Here is a 22,959-nt window from a genome sequence, read left to right as displayed (position 1 = left end):
TTATTTTGCTCAGGTTACTCGTAAGGCCCCAGCCCACCAAATGTTGAAAGAGCAATTTTATTGCCATTACTGTTAATATATAGTAGAAATTTTACACATTCTGTATTAAAATGTCACAGCAGATGGTATGGGGGGCCATCAACTCTAGTACTGCCTAGAAAGGAGCTAAAATTAGCCCGACTTGCTAACACCATTTCCGTCTGAATTCCACCAAAAGGGGCCAATCCACCAATCAGGGACTCACCTGCAGGGAGTTGGCAAGTGTTGCTGCTTGCGTAACTTTTTACCTATATTTCAGGAGCCGGGAAACAATGGTAACCAAACAATGGGAAACTCTTTCTCATGTGCGCATCCTGAAGTGTAACCTGTGTGTCAGCATCTACTTCAGGGGAAAGGCTGCATTCTGCAGACATTCCAAGTATGGACCAATAAATATCATCATCCAACATTTAATGCATTACTAATAATACAAAATAATTAAATAACCCTGATGGTCCAGCAAGATGTACTGTGATATAGCCTGCAGCGAACTAAAACAAATAAATCTATGAATGCATGTTAATCGAAACCTGTCTGAAAATAAATAAAAGTAGCATGAAGTCTATGGAACTTTACTTTTTCATGATAAACAGACCATCATGGTATCACAGCTTCTCTTTGCACATATTTTACTCGTCATTACACCAGCAACACTGCTGCTATTTAAAATTACAAGCCAACTCTAAAATCATTAACATGTTAAGAGGATAGAGTTCCTTAACAGTTCATGATGACACTGCTCACCTGGGTGCTGTACCTGATCTTCCCCTCTAATCTCACTTCACAAAGCAAACAGACACCGTCTCAAACTCATCGAGTGGCTTAAATGGGCTTAAAGCTCCTGGGTTTTGATGCTGAAGTCTGTCGCTGGAAAGCACAATGCGTTCGTGGAAGAGCACATGCAGCTTAGCGTGTTCTCATTCAGCTAGAAGCATTGCTTTATCTTTTATCTTCCCAAGCTGTGGCCTTTCTAAAGTGATCCACTGCAGAAATGAGGCCCACTTAAAAACACATTCCCATTCCAAATCTCTACTTACCTTCACAATGCTCTTCAAACAGAACGCATTGTACATTTGGCAATTTAGAAATGATCAATTTATGTGGTTCCAGATGGAACGGTCCAAGCAATAGAAAAATCTGCTGCATTGTGGGTGGAGAAAACGCACACATGGGATGGTGCCCCCTGCTGTGCCACGAATGCGTGGAACAACAAGGGGGGGATGAAAGCTGACAGAAAAAGAAAGCATGTGGGATTTTTCCCAAAATGGATTTCTGCCTAAAGAACTCTTAACTGGAAAAGTTCCTCACTCTGATTACCGGACAAGACAGAGCAGGTCAACATCAAGAAAATAATCAAGATAACGAACAAATAATGACTTGGATTATAAAAGAAACAGAGGAACTTCTCTCATTCAAGCATAATTCTTCAGAAAATCTTTTCTAAAAGAATAAAGTATGGTGTTTGCATTAAGTCTCAGCACAAAGTTTTCTACTGTGGGAGTTGCCTTCAGCAGATTGCAACAAGGAGACCTTGTGTTGTCAAAACAAAACAGCAAAGCATTAGTTCTCACAGGTTTAGAATAAATTCCCACCTATAAAAACAAAACAGCAACAAAATAAAAGCATCATATGTTTTTTTTTTTTTTTCTGGTCTAAACAGAAGAACAATGCTCGGGCAGTTTTGGAATATAACTGACTCAGATTACACATTTTTTGCGCACACTCATATAACCACACAATAATAGTGCTGTCCGTTTGAGAAACAACGAATGGAGAAGTGAGAAGTGGGAAAATTTGTATTACATGCAGCTGCTGGGGAACCTGGTGATAAATATCCTGAGGTTAGAGAGCTATAAATCAGCTGTTCCTCTCTGTACTCACAGGGGTTTTCTGGGAGCACTAATGTACTTGGGACCGGGCATCATCTTGCAATGTCCAATTTAAATTCCCAGATGCTTGTAGAGTGAAGGTATGCATGTGCGAAGCTATTCAAAGCAGCAACAAGGTGTTCATCTAAGTGATGACTCCAAAGCATTTACAGTATTGCTCATGCAGTGGATCCATTAAGTATTTACAGAGTGTCACTTTTTCCCCCACATTTAGTCACGTTACAGACATATTCAAAATGGTATTAAATCAATTTCATCAAAATTCTGCAGACAATTAACCTGACTCCGCCAGATGGATATGCGGAGCAAATCCATCTGGAAACCTTCCGTTGAAGTAATTTTGGGAAGGGGCGAAAATACTGGTTAGCTGATTGGCCTATGTTGGTGATAGACGGGCCAGATGAAGCAATCAGATCAACGAAGCATATGACGTACTAACAGAGCGACGACGAAAACACAACCACAAGCCAGGCTACTCTTGCCGAAACCAGTCGGGAGAAGAGCAAAAACATCTTTTCCTCTGAGAAAAGCCTCCAGAGCAGTGTTTTGCTCTTCTTTCAGTGAAGAAATACTTTGTAATTCCGATAAAACTTGCTCGATAGCCACGCTAATGCTAGTTTCATCGGCTGAAGCCGCCATGTTCTTTAGACTGAACTGTCGCGCTTCTCGTTGCGTCACACCTCAACCCGCCTCAAAGCCAACTCTGATTGGACGTTCGTTTGGTGAACGGCTCCAAATTTTCTTTAACGGAGAGTCTCCAGACTGATTTGCGAGTGAAACCTTGAAAGCTCGCGAGATCAGGATGGTCTCACGAGGCTAGCAGACAATAGCCCATTTTTTCAATTTGGAGACGTTTGGGTCCCTTGAAAACAGGTAAAAAACAAACAAACAATTACAAACCTTAAAGAAAGGGAGAAAAAAAAATAGCTTTTCATTTTCAATGCAATACCTGAAGCTTAGCACCACTATCTATGGGCATTTTTGTCTGTGCATTTTGGGTCATTTATTGGCCCCGATACCCGGCTTTGCAGTATCGGCAGGTACCGATACCATCTGTTTGAAATTGATGTGTCTGTGTGTATATATGAAAAACTGCATACTAATTGGATGTAAAATAATTGCCATCATGGCTTTGTTAAGCTGCTGCCTACCTTTGTGAAGCAGGAAAACGTCTAATACAAAGTGAATCCAATAGAACTTTTTATTACCTACCTGGAATAAGTGACAATAGTTGAATAAACTTTTGGTTCTCACAATGGTATCGGTGCTCTATTTGTTGGTACTCGCCAATACCGATACCACCATTTCAGTGCTGGATAGGGGGCCCACCCAATACTGGTATCAGTATCGGTGGAACACTATTTTTTAATCCAGGATATCTGTCCATTGCTGCATTCATCTTTCCCTCTAGTTGACTGTTTTTGCGGTCCATGCTGCTGACAAATAAAACCACATAACATGATGATACTACCACTGTGGTTCACTGTAGGAATAGTATTGGCCTGGTTGTGGGTTCTCCCTACACATGATAGTGGCTGGCTATTACAAGTGGTAAGCCACCTGTCGTGCAAACAGGAAGCCTGGGTTCGTATCCCAGCTAGGGGGCAATGAGCTGCCAGTGTGGTTCCTTAGGCAAGACCCTTCACACGAATCCCTGCTTTGGGCGGCTTAGTGGTTAGTGCGTTGCGCTTGGAATCCTGAGGTTCTGAGTTCAAACCCCACTCCCACAGACTGCCACTCTGGGTCCCTGAGTAAGACCCTCAACCCCACACTGCTGGGTGATTAAATGGGTTAAATGTGTTAAATTAGTTGATTTCTACTACTGTAATTGGTGGACTGCTGCAGAAATGGTGGTCCTTCTGTACAAAGGAATACTTTCTACAGAGAGGTGAGCGTGGGGTTCTTGGTCACATCTCTGATTAATGCCCTTCTCCTCCAATTAGTGTTAACATATCTAAACCAGCTCTAGGAAGAACCATGCTGGTTCAAACCTTCCTCTATTTTCCAATGATTAAGGCCACTGGACTTTGAAAGAAGCAGAGATGTTTCTGCATCCTTTTACATGTTTGTGGCTTAAGTCAACTCTGTCTTACAGCTCGAAAGAAAATTCCTTTGACTTCCTGTTTAGTGCTCTGATATGCACTGACACCTGTGGGACTGTATGCAAACAGACGAGTAGCTTTCCTAGTCATTTCCAAATCAATTGAATTTACTACAGGCTACATCCATTTAAGCTGTAGAAACAAATCTGGGATGATCAGTAAAAAACGCTACAGGCCACTTCTCAATGAGCTTTGTAGTAAAGGCTGTGAATACTTAAGAGAATGTGATTTCTGAAATTTCTAATATTTCTAAAAATAATAATAATAATTTAACTTCATTGATCTCACATTGGGGAAATTTACCTCCGCATTTAACCCATCCCCTTGGGGAGCAGTGGGCTGCAATCGTTCGGCACCCCGGGAGCAAATAGGGGCCCAGGGACTCAGAGTGGCAGTCTGTCAGAGTGGGACTTCAACTCAGAACCTCGGGATTCCAAGCTATATGCCCTAACTATTACGCCGCCACTCCCCCTTAGTCATTGTGATTAATTTACAATAATCTCAGTTCTATTTTACATTTTGAAAATGGGGTATTTTTATTAAGCAATTTTTAAATTTTGCAACTCCACATCCCACTTTTACACTCAATACTGGTGTCCCACAGGGCTGTATACTGAGCCCACTGTCGTACAAGTTGTGAATGATGATGAAGAAGGGCCAAGCAGGCAAATGGTCAAAGCACTGGTGGCCTAGTTGAGTAAAAACCACCTCAAGAAGAAGAGAATAAATTATTACTGACTTTTAAAAGTTGAGGGCTACACTGCAGTTAGGATGGAGCATCAATGGGGAAGGAGTGGGAGTTGAAATGTGGAAAATATGAGGAGCTACTAGGCAACCATAAAGATGAAAACAATCTAGTACCTGAGCTCCTCAAGAATTCAGTCCAGCAGAAGTCTTCAGCCACTTCTGTCTGAATACCTTTAAATCAAGCAGGAAAGAAAAGGTGTCAGGCTGCATAATGTTGCATAAAATCCAAACCAAAAATGTATGTTAGACAAATTAAGCAACACGGAATTACGCAATGGTTCACCGCCTGATTATCAGTGAAGCAGCATTATGACTTACCTTGGGGCTGAACATAGATTTTACTGCTGGGCGACACCTTGAGTAGGAGAAAAAAAAGTTAGAACAAGAGAGTTAGAAAAAGATCAATCATCAATTATCTGCAACGTTTGTTTATACAAATCCTCTGATATTGTGACTGTCTGTGCTGCTCTTATTTTGTGTCAAACTACAGAACCAGACATTTTATGTCCTCTATGCTCAAAACATATTTAAACAAAACAAAAACTTTAAAAGGGGAGTCATGGATCCAATTGATAAGATAATAGTTATATTGCAAAATAAATCAAGGAGATGAAAAGGAAATTGTCTGGATGTTATCATACCAGATCCATCAACGATGTATATGTTGTGTCAGTTAAAAAAAATAAAGAGAAATGCCTCTCAGAGCTCGTCTTGTCTTCCTGCTGTCACCACTTAAATAGCAGAGATAAAGGATGCCACAGGCTTCAATCCACCGCCTGTGGCTGCAATCTCATCTGAAAATAAAACACTGTAATGTTGTTTTAATACCAGATCATAGTGAAACAGGGTCCAATGTTGTTGTTGGTATAATGAAAGCTGTTGTCACACTGACAGACTTTCTGCTTTATAATGTAAACATAAAAGCCTTTTGTTTTCCTAACCAAAATCTCATTACAGCAATCTGATAAGGACTAAAACCTGACTCTAGAAAGAATTGGCATTTTGTGTAAATTAAAACATGCGTTATAATGACAATATTGACTGATCCATGCAGGGTAATCAGTCCATAAGGATAAACCCCCTTTTAGGCACAGAGTGGGAAAACATACTTCATTAGGAGAATAAAGAATAGATGTAGGATGGATGTGATCGACTGATTAAGGAGCTATAAGTTAGATAAACCTCTTGAGAAGTTATTCCTGCTGCTGTAATTCTATTATTTCTAACCATCTTCAGTACAAATAGTTTTTCTTTTTAAATCAAGCAATCAGTCATTTATCTAAAAATGTATCAAACTCTTATACTTTAAGAACAAATAAACATAACAATAAAGTCATTCATTTACGTCTTTTGTTTGCAAAAGTTGTTAGAGACATTATGTTGCTTATCAGGAAATGCATGTAATGTAAAGTACATCTACAACCCTAATATGGTGCATTTTTAATCTTTCTTTATAATTAGGGATGTCCTGATAAAACCTTTTCATTTTTAGATATGATACTGATATTGCAGCTTTTAAAATGGACTGATTCCGACATTGACCAAAAGCATATCGGCACGAATCCTACATGGCTTTATTACCTAATTTTGTACTGTAAAATGTTAGAAAAGGCTTGACAAAGGGATAACACTAAAACAGTAAACAACAAACAAAAACATAAAAATCATATTTGCACTACCAACATGGCTGATTTTTTTTTTTTCATAATCCCTTTAAATAGAACACAACTAAATGTTCTACTGCATTTTGCACCATATTTCTTTATTTTGCACTGAACTGAACCTTTTCATATCAATGCCCTTTGCACCATGACTTTAAACTGATTTTCTTTTTCTCCTACACTGTTTACATTCTGATCACTGCTGCACTTTATAAATGGTAATGTTAATTTCACTGCTATAAGCTGCTAATTCACTGTTAAAAAGCTGTATACATCCAAATTTCATTTTTTTTCCTTTTCTGAAAAAACAAACACAGATCAAATGTCTGCGATAAAAGCTCCACAATCCAAAGGAAATTGACAATGATTCACACAAATATAGACGCAAATCAATTAGATCAGGTTATCAGAGTTTCCATTTCTGATGTACACACTGCTATCTTATCAAGTATGCCTGAAATATTTTACTATAAACAAAACTGTTTCATTCCCAAGCACTTAACCATGCAGACCTAATCTATTATCATAGGAGTTCATTACTTTTAATAGGTTATGAAAAATAGTCACAAAAATGCTTAAGTACATTCAATTTTCATATTTTATCTTAAATATTTTAATATAACATGATCAGTGTTGGGGAGTAACGGATTACATGTAACGACGTTACGTAATTTAATTACAAAAAAAGAGTAACCGTAATTCGTTACAGTTACAAAAAGAAAATATGTAATTCAGTTACAGTTACTTCCGAAAATATTAAGAATTACAAATTTATTTACATTTTTTTTTAAATATGAAGAAAAACCTTTGCGAAATATGTAATGATATTTTTATTGCTTCGCGCCCTGTATCGCCGTTTCCCGCTACGGCTCCTTGTCTCTATCAAATTTGCCACTCTGATGATCCATCCTGTGCTGGTGGAGCCTCCTTGAGGAACAGCAAGCGAGGGGACGGTTCTATTTCAGCTCAAGCAGCGCATCAAAAATGACAGCCTTCCAGCACTGGAAATTTAAGGAGCATTTCATATACATCTGTGAAAATGGCTCAAATTTAACCGTGCAGTGCAAGAAGTGTTTGCTGGCTATCAAGAACTTGTCCACGTCGAAGAGATCTATGTCAAACCTGAGGAAACATTTAGAGGTAAGTGCAACTCACTAATAGACGAAGCATCTCTTCTTGTGGACATCCTGTGATTGCCTGTCAGCAGTTCCCTCTCAGCTTAGTGCTTTTTTAAGGTTCACATTCAGTTCTCAAAAATTAAATGTTGAACATGGGTCAATACTCATTAAAACCTTAAAGTAATCAAAAAGTAATTAGTTACATTACTTTTTAAAAGTAATCGAAAACTTTTCACTACAATTATATTTTAAACAAGGTAACTTGTAACTGTAACGGATTACATTTTTAAAGCAACTTACCCAACACTGAACATAATATAATTCATATTACACTAATAATTTCTAATAATGACCATAAGTGAACATTACTTACGTGAGTTTAATTAACATAATACAATTAAATTTAATAACCACAATATTTAAATTAAATGATTTCTTGCTTGTAGATAATAATTATTCATAGAATCCCATTTCATTAGCATTGACTCTGAACAGATTACAAAATTGCTTAAAATGATCAGTTCCCAAAATTGACACATGGTCGTTATGAAATGTCTTTTTGTTCTCAAGGAAGTTACATACAAAAAAAATAAACGGTCAGAGATGGTGAAAATGGGGATCAGTGCAAAATTTTATTTTGTATACACTATGTGTATACAAAATTTTATTTTGTATACACTATGTGTATACAAGCTGACAATAAAGTTTGTCTAATTATATAAGTCTGTTAGCAATATGTATGAGTACAACCAACTCATGTAATACTAGTCAAAGACAATGACGAAAATTTTAGATGCAGGCTGATCCATCCATCCATCCATCCATCCATCCATCCATCCATCCATCCATCCATCCATCCATCCATCCATCCATCCATCCATCCATCCATCCATCCATCCATCCATCCATCCATCCATCTTCTAACACGCTTGTCCCAGTTGGGGTGACGAGGGGTGCTGGTGCCCATCTCCAGGTGTCTACGGGCGAGAGGCGGGGTTCACCCAGGACAGGGTTAGTCCACCGCAGGGCAACGGAGAGACAAACAGGACATACAACCATTCACACTCTCACTCACACCGAAGGAAAATCTAGAGAAGCCAATTAACCTAACATTAATGTTTTTGGACTGTGTGAGGAAGCTGGAGTACCCGGAGAGAACCTACGCACGCTCAGGGAGAACATGCAAACTCCATGCAGAAAGACCCCGGGCCGGGGATCGAACCTTCTTGCTGCAAGGCAGCAGTGCTACACACTGCGCCACTGAGCAGCCACTGCAGGCTGATATAACCCGATATTAGTTTTTGGCCAATATCTGATATTAATATCGAACAGGCGCACCTCTATTTATTTATAATACTTAATTTGTTTTCCATGCATGTAACATCTTAATGTTATCTGCTTTAGAGGCTTTGCAATATCTGATCTATTCCTGAAACGGTTGGACAGTTTGGGCTGATGGAGGAAAAAAAAAAGAAATTTAAAACAGACTGTAATCAATGACTGCACTTGGTCAAAACAAACAAACACAAAAGCTCTATTTGCAACATCCTCACTTTTTTGGCAAATCTAGAATTTTTTCCCTTGAGAAAAACAGCAGTTTTTTTTTTTACTGAAAAATATGAGAGAAAAAGTGGTTGTTTATACCAAAACAAATTCTGCCTCTTCTTTCAGCTTTTCAGTGAAAGCCACAGCAAACCTGATAAGAAACGAGAGAGAAAGAAACTTTAAAAAGCGAATCATCACAATGGTTTTCATTAATGGGAGAACATTTTAAGTTATTTAACAAGCAAGGTTGATTGTCACATTTGGGGAAAAAAGCAGGGTTAGTGAAATTAAAACAGAAAAATTCATAGAATTATTATGTGAAAGCTGTCATTTTAGAGGCTGCACCGTTTATTCAGGCCAGTCTTCATCCATTGGGGAGACAAAGCATGGAAGATTTATGCTGCATTATTCTTTTCTCTATTCATTGGCTGCTTCTTCCTGCCACATCTCATCGCCAGGCAGGGCTCTTACCCCCTAGACACATAATTCCTACACATCTGCCCATCGGTTTATGAATATATGGATGCTTGTGGACGTCACAGAGGTACACATAAAGGGCTTTAAGGGGTCAATATGACCAGAAGGGCACTATATAAATTCATTTTGTTTGCCATCTTGATCCTGTGCTTAACAAACTTTACTTTTTAATTGATTTGTTATAACCTAAAATACAGAGATTTAAATAAAATCTGTATAATTCTCAATTTATATTTTTGCCAACCCATTGTAAAACATATAAATACTAATATTCTGTCTAATACCCCATAAGCAGTCAGATTGGCTGAGGCAGAAGTCCATTTTGTCAGGATAAAACTAATATTTTATTGTGTGTCATCGAGGAAATACAGGGCCACCTAAATAAATAATAGTAATACTGTTACTCTTCTAAAAGGTATAGGGGAGAATTTTTGAAAAGACCTGCCCTCTCCGCTTTAAAAAAAAAGAAAAATGCACATGCACAACCCTATAACCGTTCCTGAGTGGGAACACCTGTTAAACACGTAAAAGAGCTGGCAGGAGAACATTTCTCCTCGTATACGTTCTGTTTAAAAGTTGCTGTTTGCATCACTCACACAAGCTTACTTTCCAAAAGAAGATTTGCAATTTTTTCTTTTATGTCAGACTCACCGCTGCGTAGGACGGCCTTACGTAAACATAGCACCAGAACGATTGACAGTTAGAGGACCACTTATTAAGATGCTCCACCTGGAAAAAGAGCATCCTCCACTATACCTTTAAGGGCAAGGTTGTATAAAAGGGGGAAAACGTGTGCAGTATGGCATTGAAAAGCGTGTGCACTTAGAAAAGTAGGGCTGGACACCAAATAATGACACACCCCATCAGATAGACACCAATCTAGTGTGAGACATGGTTTGCTGATACCAGTGAGGCGTAAGACCCAAACAGAACTACTTATCAGGGTTCCTCCTTCATTCTTTTTGATGCTTCCGGATAATGAGTCCATTCCGTACTGTTTTTAAGCTAAACTTAGAGTAATTAATGTAAAAGTTTAATGCTGGTTGAGGGATTATGAAATATTGTTTGTTTTTTTCAATTGTTAATGAAAAAAACGGATAATAAGCTCCAGACAACAGCTAATTCAGCTACCCTTGCTTATAATAATTTTTTTTTTGTATATTAGCCAGGTTACTGGAACATTAAGGCTTGAAAAAAGTTGCATTTTCCTTTCATAACCTTTATACACATCAATGTTGCTACACCTCCATTTACTGCTGCACACTGCTGGTACGATGGCTGCAAAAAAAAACCAAAAAAAAAAAAACCCTTATATTCCTTCAGGGCCCAAAAGTATGACAAAATTTAAAAAAGGATGATCAGGAAAAATGGTTTAAAATGACAGTTTGTGAGAAACAGGAAGCCTGTCTGTTAAGCAGCAATTTATAGGCCGGTTAACATAACAAATATATCAATTTATTAAGCGACAGATATAACTCTGTCGGTTTCATTCCAGTCAGGCTTAAAAACTATCCTCTATTCACACTCAGTAGGGTGAAACAAGGAGTGGCAGACATGTTTTGCTTAACATCCTTCTCTGCAGATTGCTGAGTTAGCACTGCTAGATTAAATATTTGTTAAATGCTGCACCCTCCTCCTCTGTAAACTTCATACTGGATACTAGAACTGCTGAGCTATCCATTGCTAATTCCAAACATATGATAAGAAAACACAGCATATGCTTAGAAATCCGTCTCTAAAAAGCTTTCTACAGCTTCCATCCTGCATTTGAGACTTGGGCTCAATCTTTATTCATTCATAAACAAATCAAACTCAGGTTATTTTCGTTTTTTTTCTCTTACATTTTATTTGGGACAAAGAAAGTATTTCCCTCTAAAGATGCAAAAACATAAACTCCATCACACCTGAAGCTGTTGGTGGTGAAAATAAGAGCATAAAAAAAGCTTGACAATAAGAAAACAATAAGAAAAATTAAGGAAAAGTAGGACAAAATTCACCGGGAGATATTAATTTTGCAGGCATGGCAGTGTATTATTAAGTGGCCCAACAGGAGCTCTGTGGTGACCGAATTTAAAGATCAAGGTCTGTGTGTGAGGAGGCAGCAACAGTGGGAGGTGCATTGATGTTTGAGGCTGCAAGAGCTAGATCTCACCATTTCTCCCAAAAGGGATTTATGCCCTTAAAACCTTCCAAATAAGATCTCTACCATACCCTTTTTATCAGGATGAAAAGAGAGACAGAGACTGATGTCAGGTAAATTCACATGTTAATGACTTTCTGTCTAACTGGAGGAGGAAAAAAACTAACAACCTGCACAGTTGGAGCTAAACTCAAGATACTCAGCCTGACTGTTTAATCCAATACTCCAGAGGCAGGAAGAAGTGGAGAAATCCGGAGATTTTTTATCAAATAGAAAACACTTTGATTCAGGTTTCAGCTTTAAGTCAGAAATGCTTTGGGTTAGAATTTCCTTGAGCAGATTGGCTGTTTGTTAGTGTTTTGTAGAGATGGAATGGTTTATGAGAAAAACAAAAAAACTAATTTAAACTGTGGAGTAAAAAATATTGAGGTATGTCTGTTCTTAGCCTCATAGGCTCCAAACGAAGGTTATGAGAGATAAGAATGAGTTACACAGCCTCCTTCATGGCATGAAGGGGAGAACTGTTGTTTTGAGAAGATGCATCTGGCCAGTGAAAGATATATTATCCTTACAGGGAAGGGCCTTTTGTTTTTATTCCAAATGTTCAAGTGTGAGGAAGTTCTTTATGCAGGGGGTGGGTTGGTTCCCCTGGGGGGAGTGTGTTGGTTGGGATTTTGGTAAGATATAAATGTGTGTATCGAGCTTTGCCCAGTCAGAGCTATATCTCTCCTTCTGAAAGCGTTTAATAAATTTGAACCTTTTTTCTTGCAAGAAATGCCTCTGCCTCAGCTTCCTAACTTCACAAACCCAAAAGCTCACTTTTCCAGTTTAGTAAAGAGAGTTGGTAAAAATAAACATTCAAACAGTTTTCTAACTAAATATATCTCTAAACATGCTGTTGATAAAATAAAAATCTTCACCGGATGTCGGGAACCAATCATCCAGTCCACCTAAAACCTAAAATCCTTCAGAAATTGTCTTTAAATTCACATTTAATCTTTTTTAGGAGAAAGGAAGTGAAATAAAGCTCCATCTGACCTGTTTTATTCTAGCAAGGGTATTCATGGGAACTTGATTTTTGTGTATGCACATCGTGTGGAAGTAGGGATATCAGCCTTAGCATGGTACCATGGGTTGTTTACCATAGTTTTTCTCGGGGTCTTAGACCTATGATTCCCAACCGGGGGTACTCGTACCCCTAGTGGTCTGCAAGTGCATTGCAATGGATACATAAAAAATCTTTATTCTAAGGCAATAAAATAAAATATGGCTGGAATCTGTTCTACTTCGTGAGGACCCAATTGAAAAATCAAACAAAGATAGAAGTTATCCTAATATGGCTGAGTTCCACTTCAGCTTTGACACAATCAAAACCAAGCAGAAGAACAGACTGGAAGTAGAGAACAGTTGTTTCTTAACGCCTGTTCAAAGCAAGCTAAGGAGTCATGATTGATGGAAACAAAGTAAAACAAAACAAAAAGAAAAAAAAAATTTTTGCTCCAAATTCTTCAGTTTTATATGTTAGTATATAGGAATTACTCAAAGTAGCTCCAGTTTTATGAAGGCAGATTTATAGTATGATTTTATTTTGTAATAGCTTCTGAGCAAGATATTTATGTTGGTTTTTTATATCAGTTGGAAAGAATAATATGCCAAAGAATGAAATGCTCAAGTGCTGCTCAAGCAGCAGCAACACTTCCTGACTGCAGCTGAGTCACTGACAGCTGGAATCTCCCCTTTTGGTGGAATAGAGAGAGGATTGTTGAATGCAAATTGGGCTGATTTTAGCGCTATCTCATGAACAACATAAATTAAGAAGGAGGAGCAAATGGTGCTTTGTGGACGCTATTCTCTTTTGGGCTTTTCTGGTTTAAAGGGGTCATAGAATGATTCTATAGGGTATTTGGTGCTGGTCCTTAAGGTCTCTGAATAGAGTGTGTAACATTGGTTGGACTGAAAATCGCATAATTGCTGTTCTATGAGCTCTATGCAAGCCTGGTTAAAAGCCCCTGAATGAAACGACAGGTTTTCTTCCTTTTATGGTATGCTCATGAATATCTAGATGAGCTGTGCGCTGATTGCTTGGTTTACAACAAGCAAAGCTGCTGAGCAAAGAAGCATCATAGCAACAAGCACTCACTCACTGAAACATCAAATTGTTGATATGGTAGGGTGACCAGACGTCCTATTTTTCCCAGACATGTCCTACTTTTCATACCTAAAAAAATGTCCAGGGGGAATTTCAAAATCGTCCGGGATTTTGATAAACTACAGTGCAATTGTATCCACGAATTGACGTCAATTCCGGGCTTTGTTTGAATTCGCCCGTTTTATGGTGGAAGTTTAGAATTGTGAGATTTGCAGAGAAAGGAGGTGTTGATGGGGTTTGAACTTCTCTGTACTTCCATTTCACCCACTGAACTATCGTTATCTATGACAATGGAAACTCGGTTTTGCATTCTATGACCCCTTTAAATACAGGGCCCACATTAAAAGAAAATACATAACAAAAAACAAATAGCTACTTTCACACCCGTTATTGTCCAGCATGTTTAAACTTAAGCCAAACACCAACCCAGACCATATAAAATGAAAAAGTCAGATTTTTGGGTGATGATTCCTTCAATTTGTTAGAAATGTACTGAACCATGCTTTAACTAGAGATTCTAACAATAAGAGATAGACTGATATATTGGTCGGCTGATATTTTTGGCCTTTATTTATGTTTTTTTTTCTTACATTAGTACCGGCTGACGCATGCATACATGCATGATTCGCAAATTCATTATTGCAATCAGCAGCAATGTCTGGATTGTATTAGCTGTATGTTTTACTACTCCTTCTATTTGCTATCCACTGTTAATGTTTTCAATGGTTCGGTAAATCGAGACATGTAACATTTATCATTGTGTCATTTTATCACATAAATGGATATAAAGAGAGCAATATCGTCCCCAGAAAAATCGGCAGCACATGTTGGGAATCTGTTAAACTGATTTCTAAATAACGGGCAGCACCTTTAAAATCTGTAATGGTCAAATTTGAACCAAAATGCTTAATTTCTTCAGGTTTTACAAGACTTAAAAAAAAAATGTTTATAAAACCTAGAGGTGGGTATTGCCAAAGAAGTCACGATTCGATTCCAGTCAAGATTCACATGCCACAATGCGATTTTATCACGTTGCATCACGATATGTGAAATATTGCGATGCATCGCTATATTTTCACTGAACACTGTAAGAAAAAAATACAGTTATTACCAGTGGCTGACTGGCTGGGTATGATCTGGATAGTGTCTTAAATGGATACATAACTGAAGGCAACTTAAGTCATATATAGCTTTATTTATTGAAACAACTATCGAAGGTGTTGCAATGAAAACAAATACTGGACACAAATATTACTATTACTGGAGTGGACACACTGACAAAAAGTGCTTAGGATTTATAAAACTTAAAATAACAGTGCTGTTTACATGGCCTCAGTGGTCCTTTAAACCAATAAAATGGAAACAATCAAATGTTTGACATTTCCCCTTTTACATTCTTTGTTTTTAAAGCCATAATGCATCCAAACATCTGACTTGGAATGTGATGGAGCCAGGCGAATTTTCTCAGTCTCCATGTTTTGTTTATGAATGACTCGTCGCAGTATCCGCAGCGACATCTACTGGACTGAAAGTTGTATTCCACTTGTTTTTGGCTGATGTGCATCAACCATTCATGTATTTTATTTATTCCTTTTTGTTAATTAAGAATCGATACGTGGCATCAAGAATCGATGCAGTAGATCACAACAATTAGAATCGCGATGCATCGTCATGACGATTATTTTGCACACCCCTAATTAAACCCGGTGTGAATTATTCAATATGTTTTATGGCATTTCTGGAATTTTGAGAAAACAGAAACAGGAAGGAAATTGTGGATTTTCTAAACCATTCCATCTCTAATATTAAATGTCTCAAAGAGAAAAATCACACGATTGAATGTTGTTAGATGTTGATTTAAAATCATAAGAGTAGCGTTTGCTTCCTGTTCGCACTTCAAGATGTTGCCAGCTAAAAAAAAAAGGGGGTGTGAGAAAAACATGTTAAAGGCACACTATGCAACATTTTTCAGTTAATTAATGTGTTCCATAACGTTATGGATGATTAAATGATTCATTTCAGGTTGAACAAAGGTATTCTCGGCCGCCCTGGTGGTCTGTGGGGGAAATACTGCACTTGCATTTGCAGGAGCACCGACCCGCACAGGCTCAGAAGTCTCGTGAGAGTCAGTCTTGCTTTACGGCGAGAACTGCTACACGCCCCCAGTTAAAAGCATTCTCGTTGCTAGCACAGTGGCGATCTTTGTGCAGTTATGCTACGTTCACATCGGACGCAGCAAAATCGGGTCTGCTGCTTCATTTTTACTGCTTGTACCAGTTAGTTCTGACGCGCGGCTGAAGCAGCTTTGCTGCTCTGCCTGCGCGGTGCAAAAGTGTGTCTGACGCGCTTTGGGCGGAGCTTCACTATCCTTTCTCTGCCTTGCAGCTATATTTGCTGTGATCAGTGGGAATAAAGTAGTTTTAATATGTTTTTAAGTGAGAAAATACACCTGAAAACGTAATCAGTGCCGTCAGTTCATTCAGATTATTATCCTGCCTTCAATATTTTTTCTGTCGGAGCCGCTCAGACCCCCACATACCAGCGGTGCGCCGACAGTAGGGATCCCTTCATCAGCAGCCTCTGGCCTAGTCGCCTCCTCGCGGTTCACCACGGCAGCTGGTAGGTGTTTTTCATCTAAATAATCCAAACTGCATATTCTGCCGGCAGATTTCTGCATTTTAAGTTAATTTAGGCGTCAATAAACTGTTTAAGAGGAGTGATCATCAGCGTTGTGTCTCTCTCCCTGCGTCAGATGCTTAAACGCGCCCGATGCGCTGCTTCAGCTGCTCAGACGTGCTGGGGCTGCTGCTCAAAACGCGCCGCGGGACCTTTTGCTGCGCCTTGACGTTACGTTGCAAGTAAACTCGCTGCTTCTGTCGCGCCAGCTGCGGTGTGAACGCAGCATTAGTCATTTGTTGCGTTCGCCTGTCTGCTAAGCTCAAAACAACCGCGCCTGGCTTGACGGAGAAACCAGGAGAACAGCTGTGCATATTTACGACAGTGCACTTTTACTTTCGCCCTCTGGGGGGAGCCTCGCTGGAAAATCAACACCGGTTGCATAGTGTACCTTTAAGTTACATTAAGTTACATTAAGCTAAAGACAGAGGTCTGACTGATAAAAACAGTGCTAAAGCAAATAGAGGTTCATATAAAACTCTGACTGGACTACAAGTACTGCAGTTCTTGTGGAACCAAGCTTTTTTAAATTGCGGTTAGCAGTAAGATCACCTGGCTTTCAGCAGCACCTGCTCCATAACCACATGCTTCTGCTCATCTTTCACATCTTCATTTATGTCTGTTCCCCCAAAAACCACCCCGAAGGGTAAATGGATGTCTGGTTCAAAGGAAAAAAAATACAAAGACATTTTATAAGAAGTGTAACTCCCATTGAGTTTTTCAGATAAACATCAAAGTAAGATTGGATCATTGATGCAAAAGTCTTTACCCAGGAGAAGTCTGCCCGCTTTGAAAAGATGAATGGCCAGCGCCCCCTCAAATGGAGGGTTCTGGGACAGTAGATGCGCCACGTCAGACGGAGACTGAAAATCTGCGACGTCTCGTAGTTCACAGATGTGTCCTGCTGATTCAATGTGAGATCTTTCACACACAAACACACACGCAAAAAAAAACATGCGGGTAAGGAGAACTTTCAGTCCTAGTTTGGTGTTATAATATCCTTTTTTGTTAAATTGTTCACTTCATATACCATTTAACAGTTAACTAATTTAAAGAGGGTCAAATTTCAGTCGAATAATATGTGGGAGTCACTATTTAGCCTGAGTTTAAGACATGATCATAGAAGTACATCATTCACAATAAAGCAACAATTTCATTCTTATTAATCATATCTAAAAAGACTCAAAATATAAAAACAGAAATACATGTAAAAAAAAAAGGGGTTTTGGCATATTTTAGCAAGACTTTTTAAAAATTGCATATTGTATGAATTCCCTTTCTTTCCATTACCTGCAACAGCATGTTTGGATGTACAGTAGTAGGTGTAATGCAACACTACCGAATTTCTACGCGTCTTTGATTTTTTGTTGTCGTTTTATTTTCACACAAAATGTAAGATAATAAAATAAAGAGAACTTTTTAGCAAGAGCTGTTGCCAGCCAATTACCAATACCTATTTTTATTTATTATTTTAGTCCTTCTGTAGAAATGTATTTTGTGGTTTAAAATAGTTTAAAAGCCACAGGAAAAGTTGTTAATTCTTTAGCTATAACACAAACAAGCAGGCTACAGAAACAACATCAAATCTCATTTACTAATATGCCCATTGTCTTCATTAGTAATATTTTCATGGATTTGTCTGACAGTTTTGTTTATGAGCATGGTTACCAATAAACATTGTAAGTTTTTTTCTTATTGGCATTTCAAATGTTGATGTTTCTTCAGTCTTCTTTATTTTATTTTAAAGAGACTGAACAAACTAGTGAGAAAGGCTGTTTCTGTCCCAGGCTGCGCTCTGGGCTGGAGTGGAGGAAGTGGCTGAGAGGAGGCTGCTGTCTAAGCTTACATCCATCATGGAAAACCAAACTGTAAAGGAGCTGAGCAGCTCCTTTAGTGAGAGACTTTTACACCCTGTTTGTAAAAAGGAGCGCTACCACAGGTCATTCATCCCTGCTGTAGCCAGACTACATTGCGACACTACAACGGCAAAAACTTGTGCAATCTATAATGTGCAATTTACTATTTGATACCTATGATACATTCTTCTTCTCTATTTGAGTTGATGTAACGAGTACATTTCTCCACTGTGAGATCGATAAAGTCAATCAATCAATAATAGTTTACATTCTTATGCTGTTATTGAACTAAAAAAAATAAAATAAAATCTTTATATTACAGTTGTGTAATCCTGCTAAAAATAAAAATTCTATTTTTCTTTTTAACCAAAAAATGAAATTTTATTATGATTGACCTCGGCACATAATATAAGCTTTAATATGTTTCCCTCCTAAGGTCTATTTAGATTTAAACTCCAGAGAGCATCGTCATAGGATTTTATTTTTACTGTCGCATCGAAACATGTTTAAATCTGCACTTCAGCTGCAACGTCCCCCAACCCATTCTAAGTGCCGTGCATTATTAACACCAAAACGGCTAGAGTTAAGAAGTCATTATCTTACTATTGTTATAAATGCCTCTGTGATTCAAAAACTATGTTTTGTACAAATGTGATTATACTTGAGAATCAGCACAGTCCTAATTCATAACAAGGCCCAAAACCACTGCAATTTAATAAACAATATAACAGCAGACTGTCTAGTATATCTTCATTTCTACACAACAAAAACACTAGTGAATAAAAATTTAATGTGAAATCTATTTAAAATATTTAGAGTACATATAACTCTCCAAGTAATTAATGTTTGTGTTTTTGACAGAAAATGTCACTGGCCTGCAGTTAAACTAACCAATCAAATTTTAAGGTTTATTTATCAACCAGCATGACAGAATGATGCAGGAAGGATAAATAAGGAAGAGACAAAATAAATACAACAATAATGATAGGTTTACAGCATAGTTTAAAATGAAATATTATTTTGTGTTTATTGTGAAATGTTCTACAAGTACTAACTGCACTGGTTAAAAGTCTCCATTGTATTTATATATGTTTTACAATGATGTTTAGTTTTTAATTTTTTTTGCTTTTACCTTTCTATGATGATTTTACCTGCAGCAATCTGAGATTTTTCCAAAATGTGAAGTGCATTACAGATAAAATGTATTATTATTTTTATCAAACAATGTACTTATTGTCTAATGATTAATCAGTTGATATAATTTGTAATGCAAATAATATACTGCTCAATTGCCACACCTACAAAAACCATTGCAAACGACCTAATCACACATGGCAATAGGTCCTTATTAGGTTATGTAAGTGTCACTGTTTTGCATTCAGGGCTTCCAATACCTTATGAGGTTTTAGTACAATAATTAAGGGAATTCAGTCAGATGACATTTCAAAGCACGTAGTTCTACAGAACAAATCCAAACACAGTTTCGCTCAAATAAAGGATGTGAGTACTTTCGCTGTCACAGGTTTGAAAGTAACAGCGGCCATAAAGCCACTTTGACGGATGGCATCATTAGTTTACGGATGGTTAATCACAACTGCTTTGCATTTAAGGAGGGAATAACCACAAGACAAGCTCCTTCACATAACCGACGGCAGATTTAAATGAGGTAGCATCAGATCGATAATCCCCAGCAAATCAAACTCGTTAATGATCACCTTATTCTCTCAGCTGTCGTGAAGTTCCCTGTTTTGGGGCTTAGGCAGGCTAAAAATAGTAATTTCATATCTCCTCTGTAGCTAGTAAATGACACAGCAGGCAACACCTCTGAGTTTCAGCTCTCCGGGTACGATTACATTTCCTGGATGCATTCCCGTAAAGTGCACGTAGGGTAAAAGCTAATAGAACATGTTTCTCATCCAGGTTGCAGCGAAACACGCTTCAAATGTTTACAAGTCCGTCTCTGATATCGTCCCCCGGAAACAAATGCCGGTAAGAAGAAGAGCAGAACTCTACCATTATGTAGGCATTATTTTTTTTGTCATGGCCAATATTCATGACTCGTCCAGATATACAGGCCAATATTCATAACTCGAACAACTTCAAGAAAAAAAAAAGTTAAAACCGCAGCAAAGCACTTCCTCTTAGCGGCAGTACGCCGCATGCGCTAAATCTCCAGACTTCCAACTCATAGGGATGTGCCTGTCGAACCCTTTTTGAATGGACCATCCCTTCTGGCTTCATTTAATGATCGGTTTCCATGGAACCTGAGTGTTGCTGCTTGTAATGAGCGCTGTGTCACGGGACAGGACTGTGACACTGTTGTTGTTAGGCTCCACTTCTCATTTGCTAAAGTATTTGCTTCTAACAGGAGAAACTAAACGCTTGAGCGGATAACTTTAACTGGAGTGACGAAGAAAAGAGTTTAATTAATTCAAGGTAATGTAAAACAACACGCTTACGTATTTACAGTACGCATTAACAGTTGCTTTATTTTGGAAGATACCTCATGTTGCTAAATGTTATTATTATGCTTAAATGTTTGCCTCATTGCTGGGGAGATATCTGGGATAAATTAGTCTAACAAAAGTACTTAAAAGCAAGTAAGTTATTCGTGTTTATGCATGTGACAAAGACAGGGTAAAATATCTTTAGAAAACGGTTGCTAAAAGTTTTATGGTAATGTCCAAAAAAGAAACAATAAACTTAATGTAAGTTAGGTCCTAACTTAATTAACCTAACTTAATTTAAGTTAGGTCGTCGTGAATATGTTAATCTGTTGTTTTGGATCACATATTTTTGCAAGTGGACACAAACTGAGCCACCAGGTCCCCAGAATCTTTAATTTTAAAATGTCATTGCTTTGGTTGGTTTCAACTTTTATACGATTTTGTAATATGTGGAATGTATTTAAAATTTTGAGTCATTTTATAAATATATCACTTATGGAATGTAAACATGTCTACCTGGGTAACATAGAATAGAATAGAATAGAATAGAATAGAATAGAATAGAATAGAATAGAATAGAATAGAATAGAATAGCTTCCTTAGCCGAGGATCAGAACGCTTAGGGCCCCGGCCCTCGACTGCCACCCATCACACATTGCTCTGACCCCTTTGGTCCCTCATACAGGTGGTGAGCCCATTGGAAGGGGGACCCCTGTTTCCTCTTTGGGCTTTGGCCACACGGCGCTGGCCAGCGTGCCCCACCTCCAGGCCTGGCTCCAGAGTAAGGCCCCAATGACCCTTATCCGGGCGAGGGAACACTAGGTCCATTTTTTTTATTCATCATTAGATGTATTTAGGCTGCTCTTTGTCTGGTCCTTCACCTAGGACCTGTCTGCCTTGGGTGACCCTACTAGGGGGCATAAAGCCCCCAGACAGCATAGCTCCTAAGGTTATTGGGACAATCAAACCCCTCCACCATGATATGGTGGCAGCCCAAGTTAGGATGCCTCCTGGACGTCTCCCTGGTGAGGTGTTCCAGGCATGTCCCACCAGGAGACCCAGAGGGAGACCCAGGACACGCTGGGGGGACTATGTTTCCCAGCTGGCCTGGGTGCTCCTTGGGATTCCCCCCGGAGGAGCTGGCCCAAGTGGCTTGGGAGAGGGACGTCTGGGCCTCTCTACTGAAGCTGCTACCCCAGCGACCCGACCCCGGATAAATGAAAGAAGATGGATGGATGGATGGATGAGAATAGAATAGAATAGAATAGAAAATCCCTTTATTGTCTAGCAATAGGGAAATTGTGGTGTTACAGCAGCAAAGGATTATAGCAAATGTGGACCTTAGAAAGTGTATATCCAATTCAATCCAATCCAACTTTATTTTTAATTTCTTAAAGTACCAAAATTGCTGTATAGTAAAACAACATAACACCTTTATAAAGACTCAAAGAACCATAAAAGCATGAAAGACAAAATCAGAACTTTAAAATCTATAATAAAATAAAAACAAAAGTAATTTAATCTAATGTATCACAGACTAAAATCAACATCTCACACAGTTTAGAAAGCCAAGGCAAAGGGATGAGTTTTTAAGAGAGATTTAAAATCAGACAAAGAAGTAGACAATTTAATTTGCAATGGAAGGTCGTTCCACATTTTTGGAGCTGCCACAGAGAAACGACGATCGACCCTAAGCTTCCGTTTAGTTTTTGGCACCTCAAGAAGCAGCTGATCGGCTGACCGGTGCATGAAGGTGCAGCAACTCAGAAAGATAAGATGGAGCAAGACCATGGAGAGACTCCAAAAAAAATTAAAAAACAATCCACTGGACTTTGTTTCCAAGTTTGAAGACGTTTCGCTCCCCATCCAGGAAGCTTTCTCAATTCAAATGTCAGGATTCGCATTGAGTTTGAGGCTTTATAGAGTGGACCAAAAAACAAAGCCTTGTTTTTGCTTAGAAACATGCAAATTGAATCGGACGAGCAGGTCAGAATGGGGGTCGTCATTCTAAAGGTCAGTTTGCATGTTTCTAAGCAAAAACAAGGCAGTGTAATGAGGCTAAAATTGGGGTAATGTGCTCATATTTACGAGTGGCAGGTAAAAGACAATATAG

The 22,959-nt window shown here is 38.4% G+C and overlaps 2 protein-coding genes across 2 annotated transcripts in view; one reads left to right on the top strand and one right to left on the bottom strand.

Annotated features, from left to right (window-relative positions):
- glt1d1 (glycosyltransferase 1 domain containing 1) overlaps window positions 1-20,512 on the bottom strand; it is a 46,283-nt gene extending 25,771 nt beyond the window's left edge. The window contains exons 1-6 of the mRNA XM_038299361.1: window positions 20,115-20,512; window positions 17,313-17,464; window positions 17,096-17,201; window positions 9,201-9,252; window positions 5,096-5,132; window positions 4,892-4,948 (exon numbers count right to left, since the gene is read on the bottom strand). Of these exons, the coding sequence (XP_038155289.1) occupies window positions 4,892-4,948; window positions 5,096-5,132; window positions 9,201-9,252; window positions 17,096-17,201; window positions 17,313-17,464; window positions 20,115-20,182 (472 nt within the window). The 5' untranslated portion in view covers window positions 20,183-20,512. The remainder of the gene's footprint in view (window positions 1-4,891; window positions 4,949-5,095; window positions 5,133-9,200; window positions 9,253-17,095; window positions 17,202-17,312; window positions 17,465-20,114) is intronic.
- Window positions 20,513-20,661: 149 nt separating this feature from the next.
- slc15a4 (solute carrier family 15 member 4) overlaps window positions 20,662-22,959 on the top strand; it is a 50,083-nt gene continuing 47,785 nt past the window's right edge. Inside the window, exon 1 of the mRNA XM_038299360.1 lies at window positions 20,662-20,835. The gene's annotated coding sequence lies outside the window, so the exon portion shown is untranslated. The remainder of the gene's footprint in view (window positions 20,836-22,959) is intronic.

The sequence above is a fragment of the Cyprinodon tularosa genome, unplaced genomic scaffold (genome assembly GCF_016077235.1).
Source record: "Cyprinodon tularosa strain WSP-4 unplaced genomic scaffold, ASM1607723v1 ctg426, whole genome shotgun sequence".
NCBI lineage: Eukaryota > Metazoa > Chordata > Actinopteri > Cyprinodontiformes > Cyprinodontidae > Cyprinodon > Cyprinodon tularosa.
Note: the sequence above shows the minus strand (reverse complement) of the source record. Positions and strands in the feature narration are given on the sequence as shown.